The following is a 21,130-nucleotide window of genomic DNA, read 5'->3' as shown; positions in this document are numbered from 1 at the left end:
TAAACATTTTATCATTTCCATGGAACTTCAGTTATTTTCCTTCTTTTCTAAACAAGCTCATGAAAATTGGTTACCTTATTATTTAGATATAAAAAAGTCAGAAACACAGTCAAAATGAAAAACAGGAGTGAACTTGATGAACGAATTGTTGACCGAATTGTTGACGAGTGTTATGAATTGTATTCAAAAGTTTGTAAGCAGAAAAAGAAGGTGCTTTCGAAGAACGAATGGACAAATATGGCTTGTGTTGTGAAAACCATGGGTCAAGTTGGCCAAGGTATTGTTTATTTTCTTAAGCATCCTATTTTCATTTTACACCCTTAGCTATTTACTCTTGTAAGTTGGTCATTACTGAGGTTAAGCATACCAGGATAATCACGACGACGGACGAAAAATGTAATAGGCTAGTGAAAATACGAAATTTGATTGGTTGAAACTCACTAGCCTGTTAAATTTTCGTTCGTCGTCGTGATTTTACCGATTTACTTAACTTCACTATTATTACAGTTTGATCGAAGAATTTCACGACAGCAACTTCTATCTAATTCATTGTGTCCTTTATATTGAGATGTAAAGTTTGAGAAGTCAAATATCTCTTTTCAACGTGTATTTTTTCTTTAGATATTGAAGTTATATCTTTAGCAACGGGTACCAAATGTATTGGAGAATGTCATCGTGTCCAAACAGGTTTTCGAAATGTGTTTATTGAATTCAAAATTACAATTAAAAGCCAAATTAAAGAGATCTTCTTTGTTCCCTTTGTATTTTTACCTAAACAGATCTTTAAAACGGCGGAGTTTGATTTTGATTTCTGGTAAAAAAAATGCATACAAATGGTATAAAAGAGCTGTTGTGACTTAAAGGACACCATTTAACGAAGTTGTTAACGAATCTCTTACCACATTTTCAAACAAACTTTCTCGCCGTGCGAACGCAAATTTTGAGAAATTCTTTGTTCTGTTCTGCTTTGTCAGCATAAAAGGTGCACCTCCTTTCCGTATCATGAAAAAGAATAAACACAATGCTATTATGTAAAAATAATTTCTGCACATGGTGTCATTGACCCCTATTTAACCCAGTGTTAATGACACGTGACCTTCTTTCCATCCAGGACGACTACTGAACGACAGCCATGCAGAAGTTCTTGCCAGAAGATTATTCATGAAGTAAGTAAAGGTTATACTCCACTTCCACTCAATTCATGATATGCACCATTGCAATGTCTTCCAAGGGCCTAACAGCTGATTGGTTGAAAGTGACGTATTGTCTGATTTTACGTCACTTACGACCAACGAGCTATTGGGTCTATGATGTAATGTTAGAAGACACTGCAGTGGTGCATTTCATGAATTATGATAAGGTATATTATAATTGACTGTTTCCGAAATCTACTCTCCAACAAATTCTTGCTTCAAGCACAATCATTAGCGATTTTTAAGTCTGCAGCACCAATTCTATTCTAGACTAGAGTCTACTTCTGACTGAACTTTTCTTTTACTGATAATTTTGGATGAAGCCGAGTTCAGTGAATTAGATTAAGAGTATTTGACGAAAGTACTTGGAGTTTAAAAATATAATAAAACAGCCGTAATAACGGCTGCAAACTCTGATAATTGTCATGGGTCAGCCTTTGTTAATATATCTAACATAAAATTTAAGTGCGAGTGCAAACGCAAACCAAATCGGGAAATCAAACCGGAAAGATCGGGAAATCGAACCTGACTATCGCGATTGATTGGATTTACTCACAATTACAAATGAAAAACACTGATTTTAAGAAACTCCTTAACCGGAGTTTAAAAAAGAATGAGAAAAACATCAATAACAGATTAGCGATGCCTTATTTTCAAATAAAAACGTTGCCTATAATATTCTGCAAACACAGCTAAAACCTTACGGTCTGTTATGTTGTCCACCTGTGCTAAAGCTCACAATTTAGTCTATCAAAAAGTTTTGATGGACCCCGGGTTAATTCTATTCTTGCTTCAACCACAATCGTTAGTGATTTTCAAGCCCGCAACATCTCGTTTGTCTTTTATGCTTGAAAATTGAATCACTGATGATAAGGAATCATTAAAAAAGTCTGTTTTTTTTGCAAAAGTCAGTTATATAAAATGAAAATAAATGAACGATCAAAATTTATTACATTTTCTATTCCCGAGTTATAGGAGGGTTTTAAAACAACCAATCAAATAATTTTCATCTCTCTGTTTTTACTAGGTATCTTTACAAGGAAATTAGGATGGCTTTAGATTGTCATAACACAAACAGTATCTTCGTTCTTGATGGCAATAAAGTTCGTTTGAAAGAAGACATACAATTCCATTTATTGACGACAGAAATTCCCTGTAAGTTTAACTTCACTTTTATACTTTCTTTTATAAATTTGGTATATTTCGGACGAACGATTCGGACATTTCTATTGTTATTACTTACTTTATTTATGATTCCTGAAATTCATTTTCAATGATGTCTACGTAATGTGATATGCGTAATGTGATAAGTCGGAACACTTTTATGAAAAACAAAAAGTAGTGCGGTAAAAGATTTAACAATGAATTAGTATGGATATACTTTATCTTGACATAAATAAAATTTCAATCGTGAGCGAGTGTATAAAATCTACAGCTAACCTTATTTTAACCTACAAATATCGTTTGAAAAACTGGTATTTTATGAAGATTAAAAAATTAAACTAAAATTCTTCAAGAATAATAAATTAAGTTAAGAGACCCTTTCCCATGCTCCGCTTTCGGGAAAAAAAAATTTAAAAGAGAACTTAAAGTTGAGCATCTTTGAAAATACCTTCAAAGAATATTAAAGCACCCCTTGTCGCAGAAGTCACGTGAAAGTTTTTGGAAAAAGTGGTGCGGGAAATGGGGGTATCAAAAAGAAACTAAACCCAATGTCGATTGGAAATACTTAAAAATTGTGAATTTCAGGACTTAAATACAAAATCCTCAATAACATTCTCTAAAGCGCTGAATTTGAAAAAAAAACACTGATATTTTTCCTTAGGTGGAGATGCATCAATATTCCCGAAGACCAGTGTTGTAGTGTCCCATAAACCATCCAATAATACCGATAGCAAGAGGGAACACACCGATGAATTGTGCCGGCAACCCGATACTAATAAACGTCAACGTATCGATCCAAAAGGAAGAACATTGGACAACCAACAAGTAATGGAGAAATGTATATACGATGAGAAACTTCATCTTCAGAAACCACTCTGGGTAGATTCAAAAACAACACAATCTTTTGATCAACAAAAACAATGCGATCCGGATAATGACATTGGACAACTAGATTTAAAACAAAACCATGAAAACGCAGGGTCAGGGTATAAAGCTTGTAATGTTAGTAATTGCGCTAACACAACAAACTCTTCTCTAACATCGAAAAACGAGGAAAGCAAAAGTAAAATTTTGCAAGATGCAGATATTTTCCGGACAGGGGCTAAATGTGTACCTAGCGGACGGCAAGACCCTTTAGGAGAAGGTGGACAATATCACACCACAGGGGCGTTACGTATCAAACCAGGGCGTGGTTTTCGGACAATGTCAATGTCGTGTTCGGACAAAATTTTAAAATGGTGTACTTTGGGTATTCAAGGGGGGTTGTTATCGAATTTTATTCACGATGGTATTTTCTTGTCATCTATTATTTTGACGTCACCAAATTTTGATGAGTCAGCTTTTTCAAGAGCTTTATCGTTTCGTGGAAGAGACTCGTTTGAATCGTTAGTGATGAGAAAAGTGGATGTTTTGCATGTTGATGAACGACCTTTTGCTGATGGAAAAGAACGTGTTCAACAAAGATGTCTCAATGAAAAGATTACATCATCTGGTGTTGGTAAGTCAATTTTTTCCTTTCCTCATATCTCATTATCTACTTGAACCATCTCATACTACGACTGATGAGTTCCGAGGTTTTTACCTCGACATTTTTTAAATACTTTTCATCAATGGGAGAGTGTTCTTAAATACTTTTCATCAATGGGAGAGTATTTTTAAAGAACGGCCGATGAGTCAAACCAATTGTTCAGTTTAGTTGCTTTTATCTTAGATCAATTCAATAGATCATATTTTTTAATGAGCTTTGACAAGGGGGAGATTACTCCTCTTACTCTCCTTATTATTATCTTAAGTAATTAGTATAATTGTATTATATGATTCTCCTGAACATCGATCTCCATCTCCCGGAAATGTAAGAGGGAAATGTTATAATTTGAAGCCATTTTTCAAAGTTTGAAATTTAAACACGGTCAAGCAATATATTTCGGTGGTATCACCATTCTCAAGCTTATAAAAATACAAGTGTTCTATCAGATTACACAAATTTCTATCTACATCTAAAAAATTCATTTTTTTCGAGAGTAATTAAAATTGATTAAAAACATTCTAAAAAACAAAAATTGCATAAGATATCTACGTGACTCCATTTCTAAAAAGCAGTAATTTTGATGAATTTCCAATTAGATTCATTTTTTTGATGTAGATGTAGATGTAGATAGAAATTTTTGTAATCTGATAGAACATTTGTATTTTCATAAGCTTGAGAATGGTGATACCACATAAATATATTGCTTGACTGTTTTTAAATTTTAAACTAAGAGGGAGATTTTAAAGAAATTGTCCTCTCTCAAAAAAGATTTCCTTTGTTCCACATAAATATACGTCCTTTTTACGTCCTAAATTTTTGAAGCTTTAGGATGTTCTTAATTTTGAGTATATATTAACTTAAAATGTTCTTAAAAATGTTCTTGTTTTCACCAATTTTGAGTATTTTTGTGTATTTTCCTAAGAAATTGGGTGAGTCCACAAAGCCCACAAAATGTTCTCAACTTGCTCTTAATATTTTGGCCATCGAAGCCTTGTGTTCTTATATAGTTTGCTCTTATAAAATTTGTATTTGCTCTGAAAATGATGAATAATCACGAGTCTTATCTAGGCCCGGCAAATGGCGGGCAAAGTTCGCTGGTCTAATATTTCCGTTTGCCACCTCAAGTATATTCACGCTAATGACACCGGGCTTTCAAGGAGTTTGCTTGCCCAGAATCTAGAATGCGTCGGGATTAATTTTCTATTCGCCAGCCTATTAAAAAGAAATCAAAAATCCTGAATAATGATTATAATGATCATAATAAATTGGCGTATATGAATGATTTTAAGTAATAATGTAACATAGGCTTTACATCTAAACTGAAAATGTTATTCTGGGGAAAGTGATTTTAATCAACATATGACTTCAATGTTCTTGTTTGAGATGACTTTTGTGATGACGATTCTCGTTGTAAAAAGATTTGCACAGAGTTTCTTGAAAATCCAGCTGTATAATTTGACGAGGCGACCAATATGGAATATCAATACTTGTAAAATCTTTGGCCAGTTATAATAAAGTTGAATTTCATCTACGCTTTTCCCTTCTATCTTCATTATAGTCTTGGTAACCTTTGTTGCATTTTTGCAATATTCTGGTAACTCGTGTAACATTGTTTTCACATGCTCTTGGTATAAATTCTCTGTTTCTTCATCGTCAAACTGTATATCAAAGTCCACCCTCACCATCCACGCAGCTTGGAATTTCCCAATCTTTGAACTGTCTGTTAAATCTATCCAGTAGTCATATTCAAATACTTTTTCTTCCCTCCAAATGACTTCTTTTGATGACCAAAAGTAAGCTTTAGGCTCGATGACCTCACAATATGTAATGATTTCCGGTCTAGTCGATATTTGACGGTTGACTAAGGTTCTCCAATAAACATTATTTTCGTCAGAGGACAACAAGATCACAATAAAGATAAAACAGTGAACGAATGACAAGACAGCCCATGTTGTGAACCATGTAGTAGCAACAACAGATGTTTGTAACGATGCAACAAGTAAACTTACACAAAATTCTAAAACAAATAAGAAAGTCTCGTTTAATTTGAAAGATTTAAATTGAAAAATTAACCGAACTCTTATCGACAAACAACCTGGATATCAGAGCTGGGAATACTAAAAATTATAATACGGTTTTTCTACGTATATCGACTTATGCTGATTAAGTGTTGATGGAGAAGTCTTAAAATCACAAAATTGACTTACCAGCACTTAAGAATCTTAAACGATATATTGTTTTTTCGAATACTTTGTGAAATAAATAAACAAGCATGACATCACACAAATGGAAAGCCACATAAACAGCATGAACTATGCCAGTTTGTAACGGATACAAAATGAATCCATATATAACGCCACCTAGACCAAAGGCAAAGATATAAATTGTATACCAGGAAACGACCGAAAAATACTTTGAGATGGTATACATCTTTACGCTTGAAAACGAAAATTTTACTCTTTATACGCTTGTATTTTGTTAAAATATAACCTGCTCTTGATCTTTCTGACGAATATAGTAGATTTTTTTTTAATTCGTTAATTAATAAGCAGTTTTCATATTTAAATATAAAGCACTATTCGATGTAAATCGCTTTTCTGATTGCTTTTACATTGTTATCTTGTACCTTCCTATAAGGAATGTTTACACTTCCTACTTTCGAATCTTTTATCATACATGGAATTCTGAGTATCTATATTATAATACCCTTAAATCCGAACTCTCTATTTCTTTCATGAGGTTTTTTCGCTAGCAATTTTGAAGCACACGGCAATTCTTTTTAGCGCCTTTTCTGTATTGATCTTTCAATTGGTCAATTTTCAGCCTTAAAATGAAAACCGTGAAGACATGTATTCCTACGTTGGTTTGTTATGGCCATGTACAAAACAGATTTAATACACCTTTTCGACCTTAGTCGCGCGGGCATTTTTTTGTCCGCTTTATCCCACTAAAACCGTCCCAATCCTTTTTTGACGCATTTTTCTATTGAAAAAAAGACTGGGATGGTTTTAGTAGCATAAAGCGGACAAAAAAATGCCCGCGCGGCAATTGGTGGCTACGGTCGAAAAGGTGTATTAGCTAACTAACTGGGTCAAAAACCCAATTAATTAATTATTAGCGTGCTAACTCGACTTACCGGGAGACGACAAAAATTGGACCCCCAAAATGGACCCCTAAAATGAACCATCAAATGGATTGAAAAATACGGATGTTTCTGGGTTGTTGCTATAACGAGGAACAAGAAGTAACGAGAAGTAACGAGTAGGTAACGAGAAGTAACAAGAAGTAACGAGAAGTAACAAGTGCTTAAATGGAAGTAACGAGTACCAAACCTAAGTAACGAGTACTTTAGTCAAGAAAATGACGCTCCATTGTCTTGCTTTTGTCAACAGTTAATTGATGACGAAATTTCTAGATTTTTTTTCAGGCACCTATATCTCGTGATTAGCTTGTCCGTTTCCTTTCAAATTTGGCATGTGACACCTTGACAATAATGCCTTGAAATCAACCTAATTTGGGCCTTTTTTGGTACCCAAATCTACACACGTTTATTTTGTTTCTTTTATTCTTTGTCAAATTCGTCTTAAATCTCACGGTGACAAAACGTGTGATTGGTATATGTGACCCATAAGGGTACTAAGATCGTAAAGGGTATCTTAAGTCTTTTAAAGGGGTACATAGCCATAAGTTTTTCTCTAAAAGGGTTCAAAATTTTCTTTTGGTCAAAGAATTTGCTTATTCTGGTTAAAACAGCTTGAAATTGACTAGATGAAATAGTATATATGTTACATAAATATTCCTATTAACTCTTAGTTTTGAGTTCTGTTTTGACTAAAAGCACTTTGTAAGAGAAATAGAACGAACAAAATTTAGATTAACATAAAAGCTAAGTAAAATTGACACAAGAGATTGTAATTGTTATTTTACACCTATTTATGCATATTCTCTGACAAGAATATCACAACAGACATTTCGTTGCTAAAAAAAATAGATCAGTAAAAAACCTTGAGTACATTGGCTCTTCTTCATGATGATAATGACGCTTTATGAAGCTAAGAAGGGGACAAGAGTCCAACGGAGCGGTATGCAAAAGGATTAAAATGAGAAAAAATAGGAAATATTTTGTGAATTTTACAAACTCTACAGGAACTGTCGATTTTCCCCATATTTTGGTCGAAGCTGAGAGAAAGATTTTTCATTTTCGTGATTTTGGTCTTATGGCCCACACAAACCCGTCACACGTTTTGTCAAAGTATCCCCTCGTGAGATTTTAAGAAAAATTTGACAAAGAATTAAAAAGCGAAATAAACGTGTCCAGATTCCAGTGAGCTAAGCACGGATTTTTCACATTTATCCTCCGGATCCTGAGGATATCCTCACCTTTTTTTGTATTTTCTCAAAATATGAACCTTAGGATCCTTAGGGTCCTCAGGCTTTTGCGAGCATAACCTGAGGATCCTCAATTTTTTCTTTTTTTCTTAAAATATGAACCTTAGGATCCTTAGGGTCCTCAGGATTTTGCGAGGATAACCTGAGGATCCTCAATTTTTCTCAAAATATGAACCTAGGATCCTTATTTGTAAAACGATGCATATGTTCTGCCATGCTCCCAATGTCGTGGATGTGAAATGAGTTATTCAATTGTTTTTCATCTTGGTAAATGTCAACTATTATGCTTTCCGTCGAATACTGGCATTCTCCGTTGAATTCTTCGATAAGCTCAGCAACCAAACCTTTGATGATTTCAAGTCTCTTCGGAGTCCTATACGGGACGCTTTTGAAGATGTCACAAATTATGATAAAAAGATCTAGATTGATCCTCATTTTTATAATAATCAATGAAAAAATGATTCTACATTAAGAATATCGTTAGAAAGTTATGTTACATTAGCACGACTTCCAAATATTGAGTTGGGAAATAATTGACGTCAAAATTTTTTTTGAGGATCCTGAGGATATTCTTGGGAAAGCCTGAGGATCCTAAGAATCCTAAGATTCACTTTCTTTAATGAAAAATAATTGACGTAAAATAAATTTTTGAGGATCCTGAGGATATCCTCACAATATCCTGAGGACCCTAAGGATCCTAAGGTTCATATTTTGAGAAGAAGAGATAAAAAATGAGGATCCTGAGTTAGCTAAGGATCCTTGGGAAATTAAAATATTGATGTTTTATCAAGCCGTATCCAAGGCAAAACAGAGGATCCTGAGGATATTCTCTAAAAGCCTGAGGATGCTCAGGATCCTAAGGATATAAGTGAAAAATCCGTGCCTGAGTGATTCCAGTACCAAAAAGGGCCCAAATGATGATGTCATCACCAAAATCAACAAAATCTGATTAGGTTAATTTCAGGGCATTATTGTTAAGGTGTAACATTCCAAATTTGAAAGGGAACGGACAAGCCAAACACGAGATAAAGGTGTCCGGATTCCAGTACCAAAAAGGGCCCAAATGATGACGTCATCACCAAAATTGACAAAATCTAACTATTTTAATTTCAGGGCATTATTGTCAAGGTGTCACATGCCAAATTTGAAAAGAAACGGACAAGTCAATCACGAGATATAGGTGTCCGGATTCCAGTACCAATAAGGGCCCAAATGATGACGTCATCACCAGAATTGACAAAATCTAATTAGGTTAATTTCAAGGCAATATTGTCAAGGTGTAACATGCCAAATTTGAAAGGAAACGGACAAGCCAATCACGAGATATAGGTGCCTGAAAAAAAATCTAGAAATGACGTCATCAATCTTAAAACAATTAACCGGTGACAAAAGCAAGACAATGGAGCGTCATTTTCTTGACTAAAGTACTCGTTACTTCCATTTGAGAACTCGTTACTTTTCGTTATTTCTCGTTACCTACTCGTTACTTCTCGTTACTACTCGTTGCTTCTCGTTACCTCTCGTTACCTACTCGTTACTTCTCGTTACTTCTTGTTACTTCTTGTTACTTCTCGTTACTTCTCGTTACTTCTCGTTACTTCTTGTTACTTCTCGTTACTTCTCGTTACTTCTTGTTAATTCTTGTTCCTCGTTATAGTAACAGCCCTCATTTTTTATTTCTGACGTCAGAAATTTTAACAAATTTTTATCTCTTTTCGCTTTTATTTTTCCTCGGTCGACGCAACAACCTCGCAAGCTCGGTCGTTACTTGACCTCGGGCAATATTTCTCAGTACAGCCCTCACTAACCGGTCATTGTTGTATTAGTAACAACCATGTTTCTGGCTGTAAAACTCTAATATCGATCTGGTGATGGTGACGAAGGCTTTGGTGATTCTGGTGGAGGTATGATTGTTGTGATGGATCTGGTAAATCTGATGATAGTGATGATGGATCTGGTGGTGATTTTTCTGGTGGCTATGATGATGGCTCTGGTGATTCTGATGGTGGTGATGATGGAACTGGTGGTCTGAAAACTGAATCAGTTTTGTTGATGAATCTGATGTTGGAATCAATGCTGATAAATTTGATGGTGAATCAATGATGCTGGTGAATCTGACGATTGAATAAATGGTGCTTAAAAATATGAATGTGATGATGGGAGCAATCGTGCTGGAATGTGATGAAGAAATTAGGGGTGATCAACAGATTAACCATCAGATTCATCAACACCATTGATTCCACTTTCAGAATCACCAGGTACATCATCACCACAATCAAAATCACCAGAACACCCATCAACAGAGTTTTACAGCCAGAAACATCCGTATTTTCGATCCATTTGATGGTCTATTCTAGGGGTCCAATTTGGCGGGGTCCAATTTTGTCGTCTCCCCGGTAAGTCGAGTTAGTACACTAAGTCAAGTCGAGTTAGTGCTTCGCTAGCTGAGTCGAGTTAGCTAGTGAGGTCTGTTAGCACAAAAATACTCCAGATGGTGATAAAAGCATGAAATTTGGCACAGATGATCCTTAGAGGGTCTAAAACTTAATTTTAAACAGTAACACCAAATTTTGCCACCTGGCCACCTGCCAGATGACGTCATCAGGTGACTGGGCAAAAATTTATTTTTTTGAAAATATTCAAAATCTGATTGTTCCAGCGGAAAGAAAATGAAATGCTGATGAAAATCGAGGTATAAAACATGCCTTGAAAATCTTCCTATCAAAAGTTATGAAGGTTGAAAGTTTTGTGATGACGTCATCATAGGCCTTTCCAGGCAAAACCTGGAAAATTTTGTAACACGCGAAATATAATACCAATAAGGTATATCTGTTTTGTACATGGCACTAACAAACCCTTCCTTTTTATAATCTTATTTTTTGAACATTTTTAAGAGCGCTTTGAAATCTGATTACTCATTCTATTTTTCTTTTTCTTTTTTATTAAGCTATTGAAAGTCTTTCAAAGTCACTCTCGAATGTTTACCGATGGCTAGCCACGATGGCTAAACTACCAGCCAAACTACTACTAGCTAAACGATTAGCTTTCAAAATAACTCCATTTTTTACCTTTCTTGCAAAATTAGCTTGGTGAAAGTAGCAAAAAATTGCTTTAGACAATTTTCTTGAAACATATTAAATACATTTAATTTTCAATAATGACAGCGAGCGAAGCGATCTTAATTATCATGGTAAAGAGTCGTCTCGGACGACGCCGGGACAGCATAGCTTCAGCCCCCCCTTACTTTTGGGGGGGGGGGCTAAGAAATATTTTGGCCTTAAAAGAGCCTGGGGGCTAAAATTACCAAAATATTTGGGGGGACCTAGATTATTGGGGGGGAGTTGATGATCTGACTGAGACTCTGGGGGCTGTTTAGCTAATTTCAAAAGATCTCTTATCTTACTATTAGATCAAATATAAAAAGCAAAAGATTTGTAAACATAAATATTTATACAAGTAAAATTTAGTTTTCATTTATCAGTACTGTACCTGCATATATTTTTTATTGATTTCTCTATACGGGGGTGGGAGAACAATGTTTTTGTTTTAGCTTATCTTGCTGACTAAGTATTAGGGGACCTAGCACAAGGCAATTTTTTGGGGGGAGCTAAATTTTTGGGGGGACCTTACTTTGTTGGGGGGAGCTAGAAACCTGGCTGAAGCTATGGACAGCTAGTTTAATATGAATATCGAGTTCAATCTAAATTTTGTCCCTTTCTCATACTTATCCATTAGATTAGATTGATAAACGAAAGCCTTTGACTGCTGTTGTCTGCATTTGCCGATATGGACACTTTCTATTTATTTGTCAATGATGGCATTTGCCGGCATTAGAGATTTGACTCTTGTTTCCACGTTGTTTTTTTTTAAGTTTATTGAAAGTTGGATTCTTAATTAGATTGTTTTCAAAGGCAGATTGACGGCATTAAAAGTGAGGTCTGAATCACTTACAATCAATTACTTACATTACTCACAATTACTTACACCCCGCACTTACAAAGGGTGCCAAAGACCCAACAAAATTTACCAGTAGGCTATTTGACATTTGCAACCTAATGATTACATGTAGATAATACAATAATGATGTCTGCAAGTTTTATCCTTTTCTAACAAACATCAAATTTTCTTTATATGTAGCGATCTTATGGTGTGGTGTATGTGCCATCCATAGTTTTTCATCCAATGGTCGTAAGCATGGCATCATCAAGAAACATTTCAATAGCGACATTGCATGGTAAATACTCTTTCTTTACATGATAAAGAGGTTGTTCAAGTTTTGTTGAATTATGTAATTCGAACGTTCGAAATTCCAGGTTTTTTCTAGACGATGTTATCGTCCGTTACAGTGATAGTAGAGGCGGGAAAAATGGCGGTATGGCGTAATCGGGCGGTATACGGAAAAAAATCGGCGAGAGAGTTTCGAAGACTAGCAACTCTTTTCGGCAAAAAGATCCGTTTGCGAATTTTCTTCGGCTTTGGGCTTTTTTCTTAGATAGTGATTCGTCTTAGACTATAGCATAGTCTAGGTATTTTCTTGTTTGCCCTACCTCACGAATATCCCAACTTTCTGTAGTGATAGCAAACTCTAAGACTTCCCTAACTTCCTTTAGCAAAATTGTAATTCCAATAATGTTTTGTATACACAAAAGGGACAGCCCTGTGTCAGTGACATAATCAGATTTGCCCTGGTGGATAACCCAATGAAAAAAAATTGCCAAAAATGGCCAAATTTTAAGCCCCGTTAGGATAACGAGTAAACCCAGTTAAAATTAATTGACACTTTCTGCCCCTATTAAAACTGGGAAGTTTGTTGTATTACTCCTCAAAGACTTGGTGCTACGATACTTCAACTTCGTCAGACATAATGAAAGTTGTGATTGTTTGCGGTTTTGTATAAAAATTGAAAACAGTCTTTTTTTGAAGTAACTATTTGATTTGAAAACGAGGCCGACAATGCTTCTCTAGAAGTGTGGATTAGGTCAACCCGGTCAAAATCGGAAAAAATTACATTCCAACACATTCTTAGAAAACCAGACACGGGAATGCTTGAAATCGAATTTTTTCTACCCCGGTGAAAATTGCGTTAAAAATCCCCCGTTGAGTTTTTGAGATGTCAAATTCAAACCAGGTGAAATTTTAAATTTTGACAGCCTCCCCGGTGGTTTTAGAATTTCATCGGATGTACAGCGGTATCGCGCCAATTTGATTTATTTGTCCCTATTTGTGGACTTTTGGTTTTTAATATGTGTTCTATTCTTTGGTAAGTGCCAAAAAACCGAAACCAAAAGCGACTGGGTTCTAATGTTTATTTTTACGGTTGACGTTTGCTTTGGTGCGATTGTTTTGCTTCAGCCAATCACTTTGTTCAAAAATATATTTGATATCAATCCAAAAAACCGGATGAAAAAAAATCAAAACGGTCCACCAACTATACAGATCCTCTTACGGAGCTTTTAAAGTGAATACGCGTCATGCGTAGTGTAATCAGAATCTGCTGGGAGATTATAAATTCATATTCTTATTTTTTCAGCACGCCGATTTGCAAATTGAAACTCTTCAATGATTTCCATGAAACTTTAAACCATTCTCCGTTACTTGAGAAAAGGTGAGTCATCTGAAATTTTGAGACATCGGAAAATACTTTATTAAAATCTTTAAGTCCGTACACCGCGAATATCTACCATCATTTGTCTTTGTTCAATAGAAATTTGTACGCCAAAAATCGAAAAATAGGCGCGTTTTTTTGACACACCCGGTATCTACAATATTGACTTTATTTTTGAATTCTGTCAGGTGAAAAAAATGCTAAAATTGATCGAAGTTAACCCTGTTAGCTTTATTTCTTGAGATTTGAAACTTGAGGCCCTTTAAGTCACGTCCCTGTTTCTTATAAAACTATTCCTACTGTCGCCCAGTAACGTCTTTAATCATGAAGCTAAGTCAATTACAGATCGTTACTAATGAATCCACAATCCTCGGACCAAACGGTAAAACCAACGAGAATCGCTTACCTCGTTTTCAAAATATTGATATGGTAATTGATTCCCAGGGGAGTTTGCACTTTTCAAAAAGTAAAACTGAAGGGTTTTAATCACCTTGATGAAGGTTTTAAATCAAGGCAGTCGTTGCACTCAAAATAATTTATGAATAGTTCTATTTTAAGTATATTTTCTCCTAAGCATGGTCCAAAAATAAATGTTTTTCATTTCTTCATTTTCTCAGCGTTGATGGAGGTTTGGGAAGAACATACCACCATTTCAAACATTCTTCAATTGGTTACGAGAAACAAAGAGAGCTTTTCTTCAAGGTCTTCCATGATTGGACAAGAAAACCTTCAGCTCATGAACAGTTTACTATTTAAACGAGGAGAAAAATTATTGTGGCCTGATCACTGGCGGATTCAAGACAATAGAACAAGTACGTCGGTAATCACGATTACGAATCTCTTCCTCTGATAAGTTCGACATGGTCTAAAACCGCCTATGCTGATAGGTTTGTAGATCAGTGAATTTTTCTCGACTCTTGTATTGAGATTGAATTGGTTGCTCTTGTATTTTATATTTCCTTAAATGAACTCAAGCAAACGAGCTATGACAATATGAACCTTAGGATCCTTAGGGTCCTCAGGCTTTTGTGAGGATATCCTGAGGATCCTCGTTTTTATTTCTTTTTTTCTCAAAATATGAACCTTAGGATCCTTAGGGTCCTCAGGCATTTTTTTTTTATTTATAGTAATATATTTCGCAGGTCTATCGACCTCTATGAAATAATCATATTTATTTAACATTTTGTAGGCGCACAGTTGGCCTCTAAATCAGTCGTCTTTACAATATTTCATTTTCAGTAACGCGTAAGTCACAGCAGATCTTCTTGAAATAGAGTCTAGTCCGAGGACTTCCTCTAACCTTTATTTGACTGCCATCCTTTTGTAACTTTGTCTTCTCTTTTGCGTTCCTATGCCATTCTTTGATGGTTTCGCGTTCTTTTTTAGAAAAATCATCGGTTACTCGTAAATCAGTTATAATTTTCTTTAGCTTGTGGACTGATGCTAGAATTTGACGTTTTCCTTCTTCATTCCTTAACACAACTTTTAAGGGTCGCCAACGTTTCGTCCTGAACATCTCGTTCTTTCGAGCTCCTATTCTTTCTGCGCTGACGATGTTTACCTTTAGTCCCATTTGGTTGCTCACAAATTCTTCGACGTAATCTTTATCACTTGTTCGCTGTTCTTCAAGGGTTTCATGTTTGAGTTCACCAATGTTGTGAACAATGATATTGCACTTTGTCAGGTTCAGCCATCGTACTTCTTCTTTCTCTTCTTTGATGAAGTTCTTGATCGTTACCTCTTGTTTCTTTAACTCTGTAATGCTAGCATATGTCTGTTGTTTCATTGTTACCTCTTGCTTCTTCAGTTCTTCTTTGGTAGTTTCTGCGTATGTCCTTTGTTTTTTATCTTTAGCGACATCTTCCTTATCTAAAAGTTTCTCGATTTTCTTCTCCAGCCTGTCCAATCGAGCGTTTGTAGATTTATCTCCTTGTTGCTCTCCATTATTAACCTTATCAGTATTTGTTGCCTTGTCCTTACGCACCCTTTCTGTACTTGTTTTGATCTTTTCCAGAAGAATTGGCGTGACTATAACACATTTGGCACATTCGAAGCGCCGGCTTTTGTATTGGAGACACAGCTGTATCTGGTAGGCAGGTAGCTCCGTGCATGCATAATGGACAAACCTTTCGCATCTTCTACATTGTAGCACATCATTGTCCTTCACAATCTCGTTCATGAAGCAGTTGTCAGGGGTGCAGAATCCATTATTTTGTTGAATTTCGATGTTTTTTGGTATTTCTTTAGTTTTCGCCATTTTGATGCATTTCGACGAGCACAACCAGCCAGAAAAAAATTTGCGAGGATATCCTGAGGATCCTCGTTTTTATTTCTTTTTTTCTCAAAATATGAACCTTAGGATCCTTAGGGTCCTCAGGCTTTTGTGAGGATATCCTGAGGATCCTCGTTTTTATTTCTTTTTTTCTCAAAATATGAACCTTAGGATCCTTAGGGTCCTCAGGCATTTGCGAGGATATCCTGAGGATCCTCGTTTTTATTTCTTTTTTTCTCAAAATATGAACCTTAGGATCCTTAGGGTCCTCAGGCATTTGCGAGGATATCCTGAGGATCCTCGTTTTTATTTCTTTTTTTCTTACAATATGAACCTCAGGATCCTTAGGGTCCTCAGGCATTTGCGAGGATATCCTGAGGATCCTCACTTTTTTTTCTTTTTTTCTCAAAATATGAACCTTATAGGATCCTTAGGGTCCTTAGGCATTTGCGAGGATATCCTGAGGATCCTCGTTTTTATTTCTTTTTTTCTCAAAATATGAACCTTAGGATCCTTAGGGTCCTCAGGCATTTGCGAGGATATCCTGAGGATCCTCGTTTTTATTTCTTTTTTTCTTACAATATGAACCTTAGGATCCTTAGGGTCCTCAGGCATTTGCGAGGATATCCTGAGGATCCTCGTTTTATTTCTTTTTTTCTTACAATATGAACCTTAGGATCCTTAGGGTCCTCAGGCTTTTGCGAGGATATCCTGAGGATCCTCACTTTTTTTATTTTTTTCTCAAAATATGAACATTAGGATCCTTAAGGCCGATCTCCACTTGCGCGCGCTTTGATCGCACTTTTTCGAGTAAAGCTTCCACGCTATTGGTCAAAAGAAAAATGAAGCAATTCCATTTGCGCTATCTGACGTAACGGTTGAAAAAAGTTGAAATGTGTTCAACTTTTATTTTGAGCGCGCGTTACATTTTTATGACTCAGCAACCAAACCTTTGATGATTTCAAGTCTCTTCGGAGTATTATACGGGACGCTTTTGAAGATGTCACAAATTATGATAAAAAGATCTAGATTGATCCTCATTTTTATAATATCTTTTTATAATGAAAAAATGATTCTATAGAAAGTTTTGTTACATTAGCACGACTTCCAAATATTGAGTTGGGAAATAATTGACGTCAAAAACTTTTTTGAGGATCCTGAGGATATCCTTGGGAAAGCCTAAGGATCCTAAGGACCACTTTCTTTACTGAAAAATAATTGACGTAAAATAAATTTTTGAGGATCCTGAGGATATCCTCGCAATATCCTGAGGACCCTAAGGATCCTAAGGTTCATATTTTGAGAAGAAGAGATAAAAAACTCCTGAGTTAGCTAAGGATCCTTGGGAAATTAAAATACTGATGTTTTATCAAGCCGTATCCAAGGCAAAAGAGAGGATCCTGAGGATATCCTCTAAAAGCCTGAGGACCCTAAGGATCCTAAGGATATAAGTGAAAAATCCGTGCCTGAGTGGAGCAAACGCGTTAGTAACATGAAATTTTCCTAACATTAAGTTTACTTAGAGCTTGTATTTTAGTTCAGTAAGAATTTTGTTTTTCTTGATTTGCAATAATGAGCGCTAACCGACATTGGCTATCAAAATGTAAATGAGCACTTTTTTCGCTCCACGTGTAAGCTTCGGCCGATCCTCTTTTGAAAAACGTGCCCCGGGTAAAATAAACAAACAGTTTGCTTTGATTTTTTAAATTATGTTCATTTCTTTCATAAAAATATTAAAAACTATGTAAAATATATGGAAAATTTAGATAAAAATTATTAGAAAATAATATAAAGATTTATAAAATAATAAAAAACACTGGAGTGTCAAAAATAATAATCCAACCAACCAGCGAAAGGTACCCGATCGTAAAGTCAATCACCACACTTTTACCGAACTTCTCAATACTTTTTTTTTTCTACCAACAATTTCCAAAGCTGCCTTTCTCAGATTAGATGAGAGGATGGTTTATATTTGATTATAATGGAAGTAGGATTTTGGCACTCAAAATAATTATCAAACAAACATTTTTTACATTTGGTCATCATCAACAAATTCAACTTGGAATACTTGGGCTGCAACATTGTGGTTGGTATTGGTTTTTCTACCACCAATGCACCATACAGCAGGTTTCTTTATTGCTTTCCACACTCTCTTTACTCTGTTTCGCATTCTTCGAAGCTTTGTTCGTCGTTGAATAAAAGCTGAAACTGTAAGAAAAATCGATTTGAAAATTAACAGTCATGTTATCTATCAAGCCTATAGTACCAGTGCTTGAAACTTTTTTCCAGGAATTTTTGTTCCAAGAAGCTTTCCAGGAAATATTTTCATGTCTTTTAGTACTTCCAATATCCCATTTTTACCAAAGATATTTATAACATACTTTATTGCCTTTTTTTTAATTCTGAACATTAGTAATCTTGTTGGATAGTCCAAGAATTGAATTAAAATATCCTACCTCTACTCATAACTGTGCTCCTTCTATTTTCGTTGATGACGTCATTGATGGGAGACATGCCAACACGATGTTCGCAATCTAATTCAGTGAAATGACCGCACTGCTCTTGATGAACTTTCGTAATGGCCTTCATGATCTAAAATTTGAAAATGAAATACCCTAGATTGACCGAGGATACCGTAAAATTTCTGGGTAAGCCTTTTCTCGAAAATCACTAGAGATAAATCGTCATCGATGACAAAACATCCTGAAATTCCTTAATATTAAAATACAAAACTAGACTTCTGTACAAAAAGAAACTTGTCATTATAATTGTACGTGAATGTTATTTTACGTTTTTGATGAAGAATTTATGATACCTTTGTCAACCGCTCATTGTATAGTGCAATAGAACAACTTTCACGTTTTGATTCATCGATGCTTCTTTCTTGTTCTTGATTGACGATTTGGATATCTTCCACTTCATTAACAACTGGAACCTCAGATGTTTGGGTCTCGGTGCAATCTTCGTTCCTAACCCAATGAGTGTCTGGGATAATCAATTGTTCGGTCACGGCGTCTTCGCTCCTAACCCAACGAGACACAACATACTCTCCTTCTTCTTCTTCTACTTCGTTTTCGAGGTCATATGTAATCACTGGACCTCTTTCTCTCTCGGTTTCAGGCTCCTCGGTGCCGTTCGCTTGTCCTTGATCAACTTCTTTATCCATCTCAAATTCGAATTCTGACATGCATGCTTGGTAAGCGGCGTATAAACCTCTTGATTTTATTCCTTCAAAGATGGATTGTTTTTCGGCTTCAATTGCGGAAATCTTTAATGACTTATTGGACAAAGTCAAGTTGCCGGATGAACTTCTACCGGAATGCCACGTCAATGATACTGCAGATTCTGTTTCATCTTTGTGAGCAATAAACATATCTGATGGTAACTTTTTCTTGAACGATTCTTTGCTTGCTGACATATTGGCTCTCGTAGCTTTGGTCTTGCTCTGTTTTCGTTTTAATTTAACATCTTTGTTGTGCTTTTCAAATACTTCAGGACTCAAGATATCGTCATAACGAACGGTGTTTAGAACCGGAGCTGAGAATCTTTGTGTGTGTACTTCTGGTGATGTGTTTATATCGCCAAAAGAAGCAACTTTGATGTTAGCTGATGGTGAATCACCTTTAAAGAGCTCACTTCTTCCCTCAATTGCCTGTGACGAAGTATCGAGCTTTGGTCGATCGTAACCTACAGCCCCAAGCAGGGAATCTCCAATACATAGTTCTTGTTCGCTAACTGTTTGATGAACACCTTCAGTGTCCAGCACCATAGATGGTGTTTGCTCTCCCCGTGGTGGAGATGGAGAATCTTCTATTTTTTGGTCTTTAGGTGGCATTGAAAAAGTGTCTTCATCTGTTTGAAAGACTGAATGGGTATGAGAGTTAGTGTTTTCAACACTTTTAGATGATCCTGTCATCTTATAAAATTTGTCTTCCTCAACGTGTTCAAGTAATTCCATCGATCGTTCATCTTGGCTGACGCCATCATCGCAAGGGCGCCAACGCCTCATTCGGACGCCCCATGGGACATCTCCCTTCTTGTGACGGAGTGGTTTCCCCTTTTCTGCTCCCTCCTCTAATGGCCTTAAAAACGACTTATCTGTCGCCTTTAATCGTGAACGTCGCAGGCTTGGTCGTACAATATCGGTAGATGCCTTACAAGTGTTTCTCATCTGCTCAATAAGCATAAGCGGACCCAGCCCCATGTTGTGTCGTGTCCTAATTGAAGAGACGTCCTCTAAGATGGTTAATCTGGGCTGACCTGACGGCAACACTTCAATCATTTGGCATTCATCATTGGAGTGAATACCTGCAGACTCGTTGGTCAAATCTTGGAGACACTTGGCTAGCTGGTTAGGATTCGGCATATTTTGCTGTGGTGCATCGCTTTGATCAAGATTTGAGCCATTGTTACTTGCTTGGCGTTGGGGTGATGATTCTGGTGACTGCTCATTATTGGATAGGTTATGTCCATCTGCTTCTGACTGTGGAGGACTGTTTCGGTATTGTTTGAGCACAATCTGAAGTGCTTCCATTGGATTTTCACTCGCTCGTCGATAACGACGAACACCTTGTTGCGGGTTCTTCTTTTTCAGGAACTTTTTCGGATCCTCCCACATCATGAATTACGTGCGCTTCTGCTTTAGTGAAATATTTCCAACAAATTGAAATTGTGTTGAAATGCAACCGTCCTTCGTTAATGATTTTTGACGTTTTTTTTATTTGACGTCAATTAATATTTTCATTAAATGAATAGAAATTGTGACGTTTACGCCTGGTGTAAGGTTTTTATGAATAAGGATATACTTTGTAAGAATATTCATGATGAAATTAACCACAAAATTAAGAATTTGGTAAGAATACCACCATCATGGAAATTGGCAATTGAACCCTAAGAATGCCATTTTTAGAGCATTTTACCGTTATATTGCCAATTATTATCAAGCATAGACTAGTGAACTATGTCGTTGAAAAGATATA

At 35.9% G+C, this 21,130-nt stretch overlaps 2 protein-coding genes across 3 annotated transcripts; one reads left to right on the top strand and one right to left on the bottom strand.

The window, feature by feature from the left end:
- Positions 1–90: 90 nt before the first annotated feature.
- Positions 91–15,326, top strand: LOC136808414 (tRNA-specific adenosine deaminase 1-like). Of its 2 annotated transcripts, XM_067064953.1 has the most exons (8): positions 91–277; positions 622–687; positions 1,112–1,166; positions 2,221–2,348; positions 3,019–3,855; positions 12,412–12,508; positions 13,805–13,879; positions 14,497–15,326. In XM_067064953.1, the coding sequence occupies exons 1-8, from the start codon at positions 115–117 to the stop codon at positions 14,633–14,635; spliced, it is 1,560 nt and encodes a 519-aa protein (XP_066921054.1). In that variant the 5' UTR covers positions 91–114; the 3' UTR covers positions 14,636–15,326. The 2 variants fall into 2 exon arrangements, 1 of the variants encoding a protein (XP_066921054.1); XR_010846883.1 differs by lacking the exons at positions 13,805–13,879; positions 14,497–15,326 and adding an exon at positions 12,767–13,101 and having other exon boundaries at positions 12,412–12,625.
- Positions 15,327–17,901: 2,575 nt separating this feature from the next.
- Positions 17,902–20,769, bottom strand: LOC136808445 (uncharacterized). Its single transcript, XM_067064980.1, has 3 exons — positions 18,967–20,769; positions 18,608–18,743; positions 17,902–18,359 (listed from the first exon to the last, which is right to left on the bottom strand). Exons 1-3 carry the CDS (start codon positions 20,767–20,769, stop codon positions 18,181–18,183), a joined length of 2,118 nt encoding a protein of 705 aa, XP_066921081.1. The 3' UTR covers positions 17,902–18,180.
- Positions 20,770–21,130: the final 361 nt, after the last annotated feature.

Source organism: Clytia hemisphaerica, unplaced genomic scaffold, assembly GCF_902728285.1.
Source record: "Clytia hemisphaerica strain Z4C2 unplaced genomic scaffold, Clytia hemisphaerica genome assembly, whole genome shotgun sequence".
Taxonomy (NCBI): domain Eukaryota; kingdom Metazoa; phylum Cnidaria; class Hydrozoa; order Leptothecata; family Clytiidae; genus Clytia; species Clytia hemisphaerica.
This window is presented reverse-complemented; position numbering and strand designations above follow the sequence as displayed.